Genomic DNA, 17,193 nt, shown 5'->3' with positions numbered 1-17,193 from the left:
ATATATATATATATATATAATTCCAATTCGGTTAATCTGGATATAAACTGATAGCTTGGACATCAGTGACTTCGGTTAGCCTTCTTCTTTTTTTAAAATCCAAAGTCAAGTACAGACACGTCGATTCATCCTGGAAAGCGAACGACATCAACAGGACACAAAGTCTCTCGGAAGATTCATTTTCTTGCTTAGTCCACCACTCAGTTCTCGCCACTTCAAATCAGGCGCGAAAAACAACGATCTTCTTGACAGACTATAAATCGGCACGCTCAGCACATGATCCAATCACTTATCCTATAATTTTGGACCAGTCCTTGGGGGGAAGGACTCTCTGCTTCCCCGAAAACTTTTTTCACGATAACTTTATTGTCCATTTCACTGACACAAGCCGACTCCATCCGAAGTTGTGAGATGTGGGTGGTCAAAGATCCGATGGACTCTCACATCGTCCACCCGAAATGGACCAGTCTTGTGGCCGTACAGCAATGCAGTTCCAATTACAACCCAATCCCAGCGTGCTTTGGGACTCAATAATGTGCTGTATAATGCCACAGATGGCGGTTGCTGGCAAATTGATCCCAGCCTTTTAGATTCACGCATTGTCTTTGTCTGCTGCATTATTGTTAGACCTAATGTAACTTTTGACATGTATGACGCTGCTCAACTTCCAGTGTATCTCCTTGAATTTCTAGAAATATATGTAAAGCTGTACTTCTCGGGGCACAAATTTATATTTAGTGGGTTTGAAGCACCGCAGAATGAAGGACCGGACGACCTTGGTCGGGTTTTATGGTAGTGCTTGCGCCTCCCGCAATTTTAAATGGTTAGAAACATGCTGCTTGCATATTCGTGGTCACTAATGCTTTCGTCTAGAGTGGTACACGGTTTTGAGACTTTCCAGCGTTCGCCTCATCGCATCATCAGTAACTAAATTAAAAAGGGGGACAGCGGGCATAATCGCCGAACGCCACTGCTTGTGGGAAAGCCCTTGCTGACCTCCATATATGCTCTCGTGCACCCAAAGTTATGTAACCATTACCAGCGCATGCAATTCAAGAACTTCCGTGGCACAGCGATTTGCGCATGTGTGTTGAAACTAACAAATAGATTGACCTTATTTGATGTATGTTTGAACTCAAATCAAGATTGTACGGTATACCGTTACCTCAACACTTGACAAAGACGTTTTTCGGTCGGAATCCTGGTTGCTCTTCTATGGCGTCGCCTTCACTCGCCTTCGTGCAATAGAGGACTAAAAGTGTGGTCACAACGGAGGTCAAGCTGAATACTCTGTGACCGCCACACCCGGTGACAGCAGCCTTTTTGGAAATGGGCACGACTGTTGACTTCTCGCAGTTAGCTAGGACAGTCTCCTCTCAGACAAAGGCAAGCCGACCAGACAAGCAACGACTGTGCAGAGCGGATGGGAGTTCTTTGTTTCCGAGGTCATCTGGGGTTGCAAGTTCACTGTCTTGGGCTGCGTAATGGGTCGTGAATTCGGCTGAGCCAGTGTAGCTATTCATTTAGATGTTATTCTTTTTTGGGTTGTTTGCTCCTTGGCGGCTTCGTTGGACCTTTTGCACCGACAAAATAGGACAGTTTGAGCTCATTCCCAGAAGTTCTTGGCACCTTTGTCTCTTCAGCCTTCTGGGTCCACTAAGCTTCATGATCCGCGCTGAAGCTTAAGTTTTTGACAGTTATTATAGTTTTGTCATCCTCTTGAGAAACAGGGATACATGTCGGAACTTCGAGGAATTTTAGTGTTTCTCGAGGTTTCTTGCTAACATCAACATGGTTGTCCATCCATAAACTGGAGCATGCGGTTTCGTGTAGAGTTGGCACAGTGGCTTCCAGTAACAGTCGACATCGCGAGAAGTGTCGTCCAGAATGGACTCATGGGCTTTTTTCATATAAGGGTCTGAAAGCCACGCAACGGATAATCGAGCGATGTGCACAGTGCGCACATCTGAAGGGCTGCAAGGAAATCCACAACGAAAAAGTTGCATGACCCAAATTCATGGAGGTGTTCCAGAACAATCAACGATCAGTAATTGACCCCCACCACCCGTGACTAGTGGCGATGTGGTCTATCCATGTTTGAGGTTGACTCGCATTTGGGGAGCACCATGTGGCTGAGTAGTTTCGGTTGCTTCGGAAGTTAGTCTTACATAGAAATAGTCTGATGTGAGCACATGAATTCAGCAGGCGTTCACCCCTGCCCGGGAGCATCAGTTCCGTTCCAAGACGAACACCCAATTGAGCCTCTACAGCTCTAATTCTACCCTGTTGCGCATTCATATCCCCGACAACCACAATACTATCAGAGGTCTAAGCTTGCCGCGACAAGGCACTCAAAACGTCGTGGAGGTTGTCGTTGAGTCTATCGCAGGTGTAGTCTGCTGGGTGCGTGTGCAGATGAGATGAACCGGCAGAGATTATCAGCATGTTTACTGGAGACTCTCGCAGAAGCTGCCAAACGAACCACACAAACGTGACAATCAACGGGTGACCATTCAACTAGCCAGATTTGAGCTCAGAGGTCTAGAAGACTGCCAACTTCATCAGAACCACACGTGCGAAGCAAAAGAAAATCAGACGGGAGTAAATTCAACTACCATATCTGGGTCTTAAACCCTCGTCTCATAGAGAAAACATCATCAATAGAAAGTGAGTCTAGCATACATGCCAGGACAATTCGTTGTCCCAAAGTCTGTCGGGTGAACTGAGCATTTGTGTTTGAAGTACCTGTGTTTTGAAGTACCTGCGACTGTGGCAGCAGAGTTAGGCGTAGATATTACATATAACAGCGGCGGATTGATATTACAATCCTTAGGGAAGGGCTTGCGAAGCTACTGCTAGCAACGGGGTGAGGTGAGAAGAACAAACATATAGGAGAGGAAGAAGGGAGGTCTCAGCATAGGCGTTTTTAAGTAATCACTCTGTCAACAAGTAAGGCAAATAGCTTATGGCACAAAGCGACGGCCGCTGTGGCAGAAGGCTATTTGTAGCCGTGCGATTCGTGTTTGCATATGGGCGGGATACAGTCAGGGCACCGGAACATGGCCGAGAGGACGATTAAAGTTTTCAGCCAAGGTCTCTGGCAGTGGTGGCTAGAGTAAGATCATCAGTACAGTCTCCATACATGTGGTGAACAATTCATTAGCCTTTATTGTACCTGAGCAACCTTTGTTTAGAATCATCCTACAAAACTTTTTCAAGGAAATAAATTTTACCATGGGCTCATTCTCAATTCAGTGCCCTGAAAGCGTTTCTTTGAACTGAACAGGTACACCCCTTTTGAAAGAAAAGTAATTTTATAAAAGAAATGAAAACTGCTACGTTGGTGTTGAGGTTGTTTTCGTAGCTAAATTGTACTACGAAATGCCTCGTTCACGTGAATAATCCTCAGAGCTTGATGAGAGCTGGTCACTGCAGTTCTTACTTATGCAGGTTACTTCCCCATTAATCTGTGGCTGGTTACCTGCAACACCCTTAGGAATATATCTATTACGTTGCTTTACCTGAAGGAGAACAGTGAAGGATTGGAACCTGAGCAAGACCATCTCTAATTTTCACATCCACAGTGACTTTGAATATGTCCCTACCGTAAGCTTTCATCAGTATCACACTACTACGTTAGGCAGACAGATTACTTGCTTTCCTCTAAATAGATGTACTAGTTATTCTTTGCTGATCTAATAATAAATTTTCGCCAATTTTTTTAAAAACCTAAATGGTTAATCGATAAATGCATCATGTGAATGCCAATTTCCTTTTCACGGGAGAGTCACCCAAAATCCATCTGAAGAACATCATAAACAAGAAATTCAACAGAGTTTCAGGTGAGTGTGCTGTTGAAACTAAGTCGGTAGAAAAGTGAGTGCATTATTTTAAGAGGGGCTCAACAACCGGCTTTGATTTTTACCCGAAAAATGAGTAGAGCTTTGTGGTAGATGCTGTTATGGTTGAATCAAAAACCAACATACGGATAATTATTGTGAGATCACTGTAACTCAGGTGAGTGTGAACATCTTAGTTAACTACGCCTCTGTAACACTTCCAGTAAACCATTCAGTAATACGTTTCCGCTTTACTTTCCGGATCCCCTAAAGTTTTTTTGAAGGAATGTGAGTAGGACGTTTCAAACTGTCATAACTGTTATCCTATTATGTGGCTTTAATGTACACGTATAGGTAACACTTCATGTTGTGCGAGACGTATATGCACAGTGTATTGTCTTGGTTTAGTCTCGGAGATTTCTTGTCATCCGAGATGTCCTGTAGTAAACCTTCTCTGTTTCAATAGGAATAATTTTCTTCACTTTTCAGTAAGCATAATAAGCAATTATTACAACTGGTCACAGTTTCAGAACCCCTGATTGTTCTGATATCTTTTTGTTTACTCGTGTGTGGTATAAGTGTGGGTTGAGGAACTTTCAAACAAGTTTATGGCTGGTCAGAGCCTATCACAACGTAACAGTTAGCATACTTTGCAAAACATGGAATGGCAGTAGAGCTTGAAAAGAGTGAATCCATATCCGGACCTCAAGTGAATTTTCGCTTCTGGTCTGGATGGACCGAATGACACTTCTACATACCTGTAGTGGTTGCATTCCCGAATAAGGTGGGTCACCATCGACCATCTCAATAACCATGATACCAAGGGACCATACATCAATTTTTGTCCCGTAGGTATCTTGATTTGCCACTTCTGGAGCCATCCAGTAAGGCGTACCGACAACTGAATTCCTTCTTCCAAACGGATTGGCCAATTGTGCACAAAATCCAAAATCTGTGATTTTCACATTTCCTCTTCTACCAAGCATGATGTTATCTGATTTAACGTCTCTGCAAAAGGCGAACGGGAAAGAGAGCAAGTATCACGAAAACCAGACAAGTCATTTGTGTATTCGTATAGTGCACGTCCCCCGGAATCACGGGAACCAATTGACAGTTCACAGAAATGTATTTTACGTCTTCGATAACGTTAAAACCTACGTTATTCCGCGGACAAGTTTGTGGACTTGTGGATGCATCACCATATTTAGATCTGCTACCGCACCCAAAATGTCACTGTTACCTACGAGCTCAAGCAACCGTTGCCGATTAGAAGAACCTTGTTCAAAATACCGATTTGTGTTCTTGTTCCAGCTATTGACCATCTGAATTCAATCGGCTCTCAAATGTCACTGATGATAAAGCATGACCAAGTTCCTCTCCGCAAATATTTTTGAGTTTATCAGACAAATATACTGCATTATTTTTGTCAAAAGTTTGCTCTTTGTTGAGTTGTTTTTTCGAGACATATTTGGGTTTCACTAGTGCTTGCGTAGTATGTTTAAAGGGTAAGTCAGCGGTAAAACAAAGGCTTTATTAAAAGAGTGCAGTAAGAGGGAGTTTTCTTCTCAGTTGCTTATGTGTTCTGTATGAACAAATGTCGCAGATTATGTTCCTGATGAAATGTAAGATAAAACCTCCCAAGGGGAGGACTCATGGAATAAAGTCCACCATCATGCCGTATATGAAACTTTTGTTGATCAAATGGTTTTCGAATCCGCTCAGCCGAGCACTGGTGATACCCTCTCGATTAGTGAAGAAATATCTCTCAGCCAGGCGCCAAGCTCGATGAACAGACCAACGAACTTGTAAGTGCCACAGAGTTAATACACAATGTCATTCAGGAACGTGAATTTCGGTTTATTCGAACTGACATACATACCGACAGCAAATGCCACACTTAAAGGACCTGAGATTACTTCCCATTGAGGTAGCATTTCGCCTATAAAACAAGGCAGTTGAGTGTTCTGAAGTAGCGAGCAGATTGAAATCGGTCCGCACGTGCAAAGTGTCAACACCCGGTTTACGCTATTCGGTTGATTCAGCTCTCTGTATTGTTTGGTGAGAATGTTTGGATCGACAAATTGTCAGAACTTCGGTAGCGACTAGATTTACCAGTCATGTGACGCCGGATGGTTGATTGAAACTCATGTTCTGTTCAAAACCACTGTACGGCTTTCCAACTAGTCAGTATTTTTAGGTTTAATTCGTCAGTTCAAACCGTGCCGAGTGAGAACAGAAAGAATAGTTCTGACTGCTTTTCGGAAGGAATATAGTACGATGAATTTCTGAAAAGTATAAGTGTGAAGGGGACAAAAACTGCAAACCTTGTCGCATCTCTGGGGAAAAAAATTAATAGCGTCACACTGCATGTTCCCACAGTTAAGCACTGAACACGTTCTTGTTCCAACAAATCTGTTGGAATAGCAAGCCGTGTAGAGTTATCGTGGGCTGTAGGTACGTGAGAACCGGTAAGTGTTTACAGTTCTCCTTACGGATTTATCGGTAAGCAGTCTGTTGTAGCTGGTTCCAAATTGTCGATGCGTTTTCACGGATTGCGGTCACCTAAGACTAAGTTACTTGCGAAATAATTTATTACCGTCGTGGACCGATAATGGTAAAACCGAAAAACTGCTTAAAAATAACCAAAAGAAGCGGAATATTGTCTGAAACACGAAAGGCCTCGAACCTGTTCGCAACTGAGCTTTCGCATTGTAAATGAAGTCAACCTACGCTAAAAAGTCCAAGAAGTATTGTTGACCCTTATTGGAAATGATCAACAGAGTCGATCCCACGGAACTCTAGGGCGTTTCAAACCCACGAACATCCAGGCTAGTAGCGTGAGAAGTTAAATGTTTGACTGATCTACAGTGCGTAATTCACGCTTAGACGGGACATAATCGTATCGCTTTACAGACCACGAAGCCCACACCAAGCGTTGTTTACTAGCTTTTCCAGTGACTAATTCTCGGACGGAGTGTTCACTCGTAGTGCGAGTTACCCTTCTTTCTGAGCTCTTTACAGGTTGTTCAAGAGATTTGGGATGATTCGGGAGACTTGTAATTTCCAATCGAGATTTCATCCAAATCTCCTCGCACCACCATCAATCTATATATGGCTCAGAGGAAGGATATTTTCACAGAATGAGGGAAGCTCCCACCTGAGAAGTCATCATTTGAGAAGCCAGTTAAAACGGGACAAGGCGATGCGGTTTTTAATTACTGAAGGATGAGTTGTGCTGTATCCTGTCTAAGGGTAAGTTAATCACACTGCTAATAAGCCCCTCGCGAATAAGTGTCCAACCGCTGGACGAAGTTCGCGAGTTCAAAACTCTCTGAAGTTTGTGCGACTCAAACTGCTGATGATTCCCACTAAGCTGTCCAAGGCTTACCAACTACTCAGCATAAATTGGTTTCTATCAATAACCGAAATATCAAATGAAATTTAGTTTGACCCATCAGAAAGCTAGACGAAGTTTCCACATCCGATTGGCTCTTAAAAACTCTCAACTCGATCTACTTACTGCGTTTTCACCGCCACACCCAAAACTTTTGAAGCTTAAAGGGTTATTCACGGAGCATTCTTTATAAACGACATTTATTAGGCGACCTGAAAAATAACCTTTGTGGATGTTATGTTAGTTGTATTCACGTAAAGCGCAATTGGGCCTCAAATTTAAAGATTTCCAGATCAGCCATTACGGTATATCGTTTTACTGTAATGTGTTGGGTAACTAGACTCCACAGCCCGGCTCTCTGTGGAAGTCACATAAGAACATCAACGGCACTGATTGATACGACTTGTAAATTCTTTGAACTGCGTGTGGAAAACCGCGCGTTGATTCTAGATGCACAATTGGGTGTTGTCAACTAGGACGTTGTACGTTCGTTTACATTAGGTGTATTCGGACTTCGCGTTGCGTGAACTTACAATAAATAATAACCGAGTTTTCACCAAGAACTTTTTTGAACCAACTGGCGTATTCCACATGAACGTATTTTTCACAGTCCACTTTATTTTGTGAAGACTGGAGAGTGCGTTACGTAACCAACCACTCTTGTGACAATAAATCTGAGAGTAATTGAGGCTCTTTATCACAGTATAGATGAACTAGTGTGTCCTTGTTGTAAACATTAATAGTTCTTCAATACTCAGAACATTAGCTCTAGTCGGGTTAGTGTGCTTTATTGAAGAAGTCTGGAAGCGATGGAGTTTCTATTAAACAGAGAAGAAACTCCACTTCTATGGCTCTCGAAAAGAGTGCATAATTGCATGGGCAACGGCTGAACCATGATATGCTGCTTACCTGTGTATAATGTTTCTATCGTGCAAATACGCCAATCCTTTTGTGCACTCTTTTGTCACCGCGGCGATCATGCGGCTCTCCATCTTGAACTCTGTCACAAAATCTGCAAGACATCCACCGTCTAGGTATTCCATGACAACCCATAGCTGGTCCAGTGGACGCCGTAGAAAGCTGCCGAGGTAGTTTACAATATTCTCGTGTTTCAACGCTCTGAGCACTTCGATTTCGGTCACGACCATCTCCGGTTGTGTTTGTCTGGCTAATTGCAGAATTTTGATTGCCACTTCCTGGCTGGTTTTTCTCTCCAGTGCACGACATACTATTCCTGATGCGCTAAATAGCAATATACAAGTGAAATATATACGTTAGGCAGCCTTTATGTAATATATCCCAAGATTTCGAACAAAAACACTGAGATTACTGCTTGACAGGCATCGCACTGTCATGGATAAAGCAAATTAACTTTGTCCTAAAACATTTCTTGCCGCTGGTAAAGCATCGCCTCCTTCACATGCTTGTTAATCGCTCTGCCATGACCACAAGCTATTTCTCTGTCTATATCCCACCAAGAGTGGCTCTTAAGAATATTAATGAATCCACAAACTGTCAATCAGCCGAACCTTGTTCGAGGTTCTGCTCAAGGATGAAAACGATACTCCTCTGACAAATCTGAAGCAACAATGCACACAAAGTTTAAAATTTCAAATGAAAAAAGCAATCATTATATGGAATCTATGTAAGCGATGAACACCACAGTCTCTATTCGTTAATGTTACTGAAACTATTGTTCACCAAGCAGTGGTCAAAGATAAGTCATTGTAGGTAAGTTGTGCGACATCAGGGAGACAGTTAGTGGACCGATGAATTTATAACACCTTTACTCAAACAACTCTTAAGCAAAAAGGAAACTACTCACAAGGTTGCTGAAAACCCTTCGACAGCCCACGACCGGTTTCGCCCTTCTTGGAGCTCATCAGTCAGGCGCAGTCCCCGAGTTTCCGTCAACCTTATGATCTAGTTGAACTTGAGTCTCCCGTGAAAACCAAATTGATCTGCAAATGATTGCATTTCTCGAAAACTCTTAAGCATATCTAAAAAATCAGGGGAATCTCGCGCCAGTTTCTTGGCATTATGTTTTAGGATATTGGCTTAAGAAAAGACCGTCTAAGTATGCATTGTGACCTCAAAGGTGGCGCCGAGAAAAATTGTGGAGGCCGAATAATGCAAATTACTCTCGCTGACTTTTTTCACGGGCTTCGTGTGGACTCCGGTTGCCAGAAACTTTGCTTTCGTGCACTCCGTTCCAAATTACCCAGGTAGGCCGCTGACCAACGTAGTTTCACGGTCTCCACAGTCAGCACAGATGGGTTTGAATGACCTAAGATGGCCTAAATGTTTAGGCGTCCAGGTATCAAAACATCAAGATATCACACTAGGACGATTCGGGTGACAGTTTATCAGAATGTGGACGATGTGTCAGTTGCAAGTATCCTGGTGGATCTTACGTCTTGCCGTCCAGGGTGACCAATAATTTGTCAGGGTCATCAGCTTAATCAGGTAGAACAGCTTGGAACACGCATAGGAAAAGAATGTTGACAATGGCATGTGTGACATTAAGGTCTGCATAGCACCTCGTCAGATACGCTGAATGGCACATGGTACACCGTGGTCAATTGGCGGAAAACTCCAAAGTATTCAGGATGCTGTCCTCTGAAAAACTGTTAGGCTATTAGCATAGGTGCATTACCGCCTTAGGTGAACAAAACAATGTCTGTAAATAGTGCCTGATAACTGGATAGGCCAGCTGACTCACTTGCTCACTGGTTTACTGAAATCCCCTGCACACCTCACAATCTCATTGGGAAGGTAACCGATGAACAGTCCCATCTCACTCATTGAAATTATCATGAAAATTTTCATACCCATCGGAGAACCTAGTCCAACATATCGGGCAAAATGAGTTTTCGACTTTTGGTCTTGTGTGTAGAGAAAAAATGCCTTCTCAGTGTGGTCGTACACCCTGCCAAATGAATTCGCTCTCATCCAACATAGTATGTGGGATAACGAACCAACGACATCACCAAACCATTTGGACACCGATGCACACAAGAAATTGTCTTAAACAATTCAACATATGTCCAATCAGACTAGCTATAAGTAAATCCCATTTATCTACTGGTCTCAAACATTACGGGTTGAGGGGGATAATGATATGTATGCAATTATGTATGTAGTTAACTCAAAGGTAACTCACATCAGTACCTGTTAGACCACAACATTAGTCTGACGAACAAGTTTTTCAGTGCTCAAATCTAGGTGATTCCAGATACCCGCGCTCGTCGGAGAATATGAGCTGCTATCTAAATTACGAGTATTTTATTTGAAACTGCAATGTTTTTGTTGGGCACATCGTGTTTCTTCTTGAAGGACACTCCTGTTATCCCCTTAGCTTGCACAGTGTTTCTGATTCCTGAGATTGCTGAGTAAATGAATAGGGTTTTAAACGCCATCTCAACTGCATTAGACACCGGACCAAGGAAGCTGTGTGGTCTTCCTATAGACCAAATGTAACGAGAGCATATCCAAACTACTTCAGAAATACTTTTATGGTGATCTTTTCTAGTATCGTTCAAGAGAGATCTCAATTCGGACGGACCAAGGAAGCTGTGTGGTCTTCCTATAGACCAAATGTAACGAGAGCATATCCAAACTACTTCAGAAATACTTTTATGGTGATCTTTTCTAGTATCGTTCAAGAGAGATATCAATTCGGAGCAGAAAACTACAGTAGATTGGTGTGCCAGGTACATCTAAGAACGGGAGTAATGGCCTGCATATATTTTTATAAGTCCACCAGTTCATTATATTACTTATTTATCTGGAAGAATGAACCACACATCACCTTTGTAGGTATCACGCCAGTTGTCTTGTAGGTAAGCCATCTAAAGGCCTTCATTAAAGTGCAAGTCGGAGTCACCTGATGTACGGCTAGCATCGGCAACGCAATTCACGTATGTAGTTTGTCATGCATGGAAGCTACTGTTGCCATACCTATGTTATTTACCACAGTCTTCAAGGTCACACATTCGTCACACCTGCTTCATGTAAACTGGAGAAAATTTACGACAAACAGATTCATTTGCATGTCAATTTGGTTTTCACCGGAGACTCGGGTGAATATCTCATTTACGAGGCTAGACAGCGTTAAGATTCTTTCCGCAAACATACAAACGTGAATGGCTATGCATTGGTTGGTCCAGCGCGAGATCTTACGTAACAAAGTTATTCGGTGGTGACGTTTTGAATCCGCCTTTATTTTCAGGTCTCTTATAACTCTAACCTGTAGGCGAATATCCATCGAATATGCTTTCGCCTATCAAAGGACTACTCTTTGGTCTAAAATTTTCGTTCGCGTTGGTTCAGCGGAGCAGGTCAATGTATGAGAGAAAGTGGAAGGCTTTCAGTAGGCTTAGGCTGCAAAGCACTCGTCGCCAGTCGCGTTAATGAGTATCGCATTAGCACTGTCATTACTTAACGGTGCGCCGTTGTCAAAGTCTTCAAAAACAAACTGCTTGTCGTTAGGAACGGATAAGTCAGAAGCAACCTAGTATAGTTGCAAGATGACTATGTGGCAGTAGCCTTTACCGAGTGCTCTACTACTTGAATCTAATGATAAGAAGAAATCATTCCAAACGTTTGACGCGCGTGCAAATTTATAAGTAAAGAGTAAATTAGCTCTGATAAACCACTCGCCTAGGCAAAAATTTGGCGCAGTCACCCAGAGTAAATTCTCGAAAATAAACGAAGCGGATTGCATTTGCATTTTTCGGGGATTACCTTTTTTAGAGTTCCGTGCGAGATGGTGGTTTTTTATAAGAAGTTTTCTACAGCAACTCCAGGGAAAAACCCATATTTAGCAGTAGAAAAGCTTTGTGAGCCATAATTTAAGGAGACCCAACACAGCTTATTGTGTACTGTTTCACAAATGCCGTTTGGCCATTTGACTATTGCTTGCGCTTCTGAGTGCGTACAAGGAGGACAGCAAATTTGTCTAACAGCAATTGATTTGATGCATTGTGTCCTCTAGGTTTGGGGCACGATTTGGCTAGACGACAAGGTAGGCATCACGTCAAATGTAGCTTGCATGTGGAGAGAGAGGTTGGTGTGGTTGGAAATTCACCGAAGGTCTTCAAGTGGTCACGTTTTGCCAAGTTAATCGTATATAATGTCGGAAACCTAATAAATAATAAGCAATGACATCTAGGGGAAAACTTTCAAAAACACTTCAGTTGTTCACGAGCCCAGGTATCTGTCTTCCATTCGATACATTTATTCGGAGACTGATTCATCACTCCACTTCATTGATGTAAGTCACCTTCGACAGCACATTCCCTACCCACTAGAACCAAAAGTTTGTTGGCTGAAACCCACCACTGGGACAAATGAAAAGTAGTATTTGTTCTTATCTCCAACTTATGGTGTGAACTAGCATCTTCTAGCCCTAATTTATGAAAAATTTTCCAGCCACAGGTTTCGAAAGTCAAACATCTTTACCTAGCATGTTGTTGCGGCAAAATAATTCTAACGAATCAAACTGGACATACTATGAGCAGAAGCAAAGTACTTGGAAGTGGAATAAAAAAAATCGATAAATTCATAATTTGTCGCTCACCCAGATCCGAGAGTTTCTTTCAATTCGTACAAATCACTTGGTTCCCCGGGTTCCGTAAGCATACCTGGAAGAAGAGCAGGGTAAACAAGTTTCTTGTACAAACACGATGGGTTTTTTTCATTTTTTGATTGCTTAGCTTCCGCAGGCATTCAAAAACTTTTTCTTTTCGAATGAATCAACTGCAACAAATCACTAAACCTGCTACAGCCATGGGATATGCAAGCAGGGTGGTTTTCCGAAACGTCGACCACGCATGCAACTGCGTAGGGTTCATGTAAATTACATTCACTGTCTATAAACTATTTTTCTGTTCTCCCAAAGTCAAAAGAATAGACTCTTCACTAATTGCATTGTGCCTATTCCCAGTGTGCTGGTTATTTAACAAGTCGAAGGTGAAGCAGCCATTCCTCTAACAGCTAAGCCAGAGGTAAATTGAAAATTGTTTTCTCTAAGTTTTTTAGAAATTAGCCTACCAATCTTGGGATATTGGCTATTGGGGCACTCCTCACCCTTTCGACTCCATCTGCACGTGTGTCTCCTGCTGCATAAACTCAGACTTCACACTTTTATCATTTATCACCGACGTCTCTTGGTCACGCTATGATGGCACTAACAGACATCAACTTTCAATGCACTTGACAGAGGATTAGAGAGCCGCTGTGGACAGTAAGTAGGTAATTCTGGGGAGGTTTTCATTTGTTGGGGCACAATTCTCATTTGCGAAACGACTAAGGTTCACTTATGTGGGTAACAAGTTGCGTACACGGAAATTTGAAGGTGCAAAGCGTCTACAAAGTGAAATAACTGTTTTCATCGGGCTTATTTGCTCCACTTTGCGCCTAGAAATACTAAAGTTACACTGTTCAGGAAGGATAACCTCAGTCAGGTTACACCACGAATCACCTAAAGTCTAACTTACTAGGAGTATTTGGTGAACCAATTACATGCGCAGTAGATAGGCTCCGTTGCACTGACCCAACAAGTTTACTCGGAGCAGCAATTTCGAACGAGCAAGTGTGGTTTATCGGTTGTTTGGATTCACACATTTAGCATCTCAATAGAACGTTCAATAAATCATTTTAACTTTCAGAACGGAGCACAGAAAACGAGTCTGAATGCCATTTGCTGTGCGACAATTCTGCCAAGGCGGAAAAAGCGACATGAAGCGTGTTCAACTGTTCACAACGGTGGAAGAGTTTCTAGCTTTTGAAGAAGACTTTAGCAATAATAATTATTTTTATCACCGAGTTTAGTCAACGATATCATGGGCTAAAAAGATGGCAAAATACTGGATCACGTAGAAGATCTTTGAAGACTCAGAGGTGGAAATCAGTTAGTTGTGACACAAGCAAAACGTCATATGCACCGTAGGTTCACCGCAAGTAATTTTGAGACATTATGGACCAGTCGCCCCTCTAGCATTTCGAGCTTATAGCAAAACACGGACATGACAGAATTAAAGTAGAACGGAGACATTGGAAAAATAGATTGGTTTTTAATCTAGGCTTTTAAAAATAAACCGCATTATTAGGAAAAACGACTTATTATTCGTAATTCTCATGATCAGCTCTCACCGATACTATCTAATGAGAAGTACTTTCAGCTGCATCCTCTCAAAGATACAGACTACTGATCAACCCTAAAAATTTTACCGCCTCACTGTAAATTCCTGGCCGATCGAAACCTTGTTATTTTATATTTTCATAGTGATTTATTTCTGCAGGTGAAGCCAGTCTATACGAAAAAGCTCTTACCCTTGTTGGGAATGAACAACAGTGCAGATTTCTCGAAACTTTATTGGGTTTCGAACCCGCGACCTTCCGGCTAGAAGTTTTAACACCTAGCCATTCGGCCAAGTAAGTTGCACTTAGACTTTCCATATTTGACTCATGGATGACCAACATTCAGGAGTACAGGGTAACAAATCAATATGTTTCACATGGCGTTTTTAGATGTTTGAATCTCCCAGAAATGTTTGGAGGAAAAATCAGCGACTTTTAAATATTTGCTGCGGGATGTGGGGAGCTCACTGAATTCTCTGAACTCCAGTTGGCAAAAGGTATGATGGTGTTAGAGAACTATATGGCAATTTCTCCACGTAGAAACTTTGCAAATGATTTTCTGGATTGAACCGTCGAAATGTGGAGCCACTCATCATGAAGTAACACACCCACTTCGACCTGTTGCCTTATCGCTAGTGCACCTTGTATGTTGGCGCATGGCATTTGTCCGTTGGGTGTAAATGTCTGTGTGGTACAGAGAAGAAAGCCTATACCATTCATGGGTTTCTGGGTAAACTAAAAGTTAAATATGTAGCTTCTAGCAAAAATACTGAAAATTGCTTGATAATTCAAACGTTTATGTATTAGGTCATGATTGATGACCAACAACAACGTACGTTCATGTTCTACCAACTTCAGCTTCTGAATACATAGTAGTTGCACAAGTATTTCGTAGAACACAAGGCTGAATTACTCACTATCAGATTTGTTGCTTCTACCTTAGCTCTTTTTAGGACGTTTTTAGTAGCACTTTAGGTGATGCGTACATAATTTAAGCACATATTGGAGTGCCAAAAGTGATTTATGGTTATCGTGGCAATATCTCCCCCTTTATCTTCAGGCTTTTCAAAATACTTTACCTTATTACAATGATGGATACCGGCCAAGGTGGAATTCCATGAATGTAAATTCGTGCTTAGTAGCTTAAGTGTTTCACAAAACCACACATGACACACATTGATTTTCGGGTTCGTATTCAAGTCCCTAAAAATCGCCCATCTTCAATTCACCTCTACTCTTGTCGAAGTTCAAAGACGGCTGAATGAGAATACAACGTGAACTGAAAAGTTGTTCTGAGCTGAAATTCACAGGGTACCACCAAATCTGATGAGATTAAATCCCTTCTGGTGAGCAGTCAGAGTTTTTTTCAATGCTGTTAACAGCATCTTATAAATTTGATTGTTTGGATTCATTGTATTCGAGACAAAGGTCGTATTCACCTTCCACTTCACCCAAAGAACTTCAACTGCAGCATCTCACTTCAACGTTGATGGATTTTTGTCCACTATTTCCCTCTTTATATATTCATATGCACAGGTATGTATAGCGTGCTGCATAACTACTTTAGCATGACATCGAGTGGATCGAATACTGCTATCCAGCATATCTCTTTTGGATGCCGACTAATGATATAAATATATGAAAAGATTACAACTATTCCGATACACCCTAAAGAAAATTTACAATACGCCTCATGCAACCATGAACTGCATGTCAAGTATCCTGAGGATCATGCTTGTTTCCTAAGCAGCACTGATACATATAACAGCTCAGACCGGTTCTCATTAAAGACAACATTCAGAAACGACAATAAGTGTCTTATGTGGGGCACGTCAACGAGAATTCGTTTTTGGCCTACCCGCTATGTACTTAATTTTTCTAGCCATAAGTGAAATCCTCCCTGAAGAGTACTGTGGGAGTGTAGTGGGGAACATTTCAGATGCATGAACATCCTCAGTACTGGGGTGTTTTTACTCGCATCAAGATACCACCATAAAAAAGCTCCACACAAACGTTCCAAAAACAGCCAATGTATACGGAAGGTCTAATCGGTTTCAGTCACATAAAGCGTGGGGCTTTTACTCGGGTCAGTAGTAGTTCGTCGCATAAATAAAGGTCACATACCCAGATGAATATGGAGGTAAAGTCCGCCACTGAACATTCGGTAAAACAACCGTGGAACGGACCCTGACAACGTTGTCGGCACTAGTGAAAGAGGGATAAGTGCCCTCGTAGTTAAGTTTCACTGGGACTGATCGCATCCAATATGCAAAAACTGGGCGGCTGTCTTTGACACAGCTCAGGTCTAGTTCCCCTGTTGACTTTTGGTGTTTCCTTAGGGCATATATGAGGCACAGAGTGTCCCACAGGTTATCCGCAATCAGAGTTAAGTTTAGCTTAATAAGAACTTCAAAATATTTTGTTTTTTCAACGTAATCATACTAATATAGTCCCCGAGTCACAGAAGACATCTTCATGAAATTTTGCTTTTGGTAACCACCAAATGGCCTGAAAGAAGTTGCATCTTTCCAGAAGCCGTAGTTTTAGTCGGAAAGGACAACCAAAATGACGAAAAAAACAAACGCTCAGTATGTACAAAACCGAAAGGTGCACAAAACCTTGAAACCTTGGTCCTCAGAAAGACCTAAGGATGGCCTCCACTTTCCAACAGAGTCCAATCCCAATTCTGATTGTATCCAGCAGAAGATATCCTCTGGTCACCATTCCTGGCATACAGTGTTCAAATCCGTCATAACATGTGAATAGGTCAGCAGTTTGCGGGATCATTACAATGAATCTAAACCTACTTCCAGTGTT

General features: G+C 42.0%; 1 protein-coding gene across 1 annotated transcript in view; it reads right to left on the bottom strand.

The window, feature by feature from the left end:
- T265_12536 (hypothetical protein) overlaps positions 1 to 17,193 on the bottom strand; it is a gene marked incomplete at both ends in the record, with an annotated part of 47,763 nt that overhangs the window by 3,122 nt on the left and 27,448 nt on the right. Inside the window, 3 exons of the mRNA XM_009164260.1 lie at positions 4,598 to 4,847; positions 8,143 to 8,475; positions 12,815 to 12,878. Of these exons, the coding sequence (XP_009162524.1) occupies positions 4,598 to 4,847; positions 8,143 to 8,475; positions 12,815 to 12,878 (647 nt within the window). The remainder of the gene's footprint in view (positions 1 to 4,597; positions 4,848 to 8,142; positions 8,476 to 12,814; positions 12,879 to 17,193) is intronic.

Source organism: Opisthorchis viverrini (assembly GCF_000715545.1).
Source record: "Opisthorchis viverrini unplaced genomic scaffold opera_v5_4, whole genome shotgun sequence".
Taxonomy (NCBI): domain Eukaryota; kingdom Metazoa; phylum Platyhelminthes; class Trematoda; order Opisthorchiida; family Opisthorchiidae; genus Opisthorchis; species Opisthorchis viverrini.
This window is presented reverse-complemented; position numbering and strand designations above follow the sequence as displayed.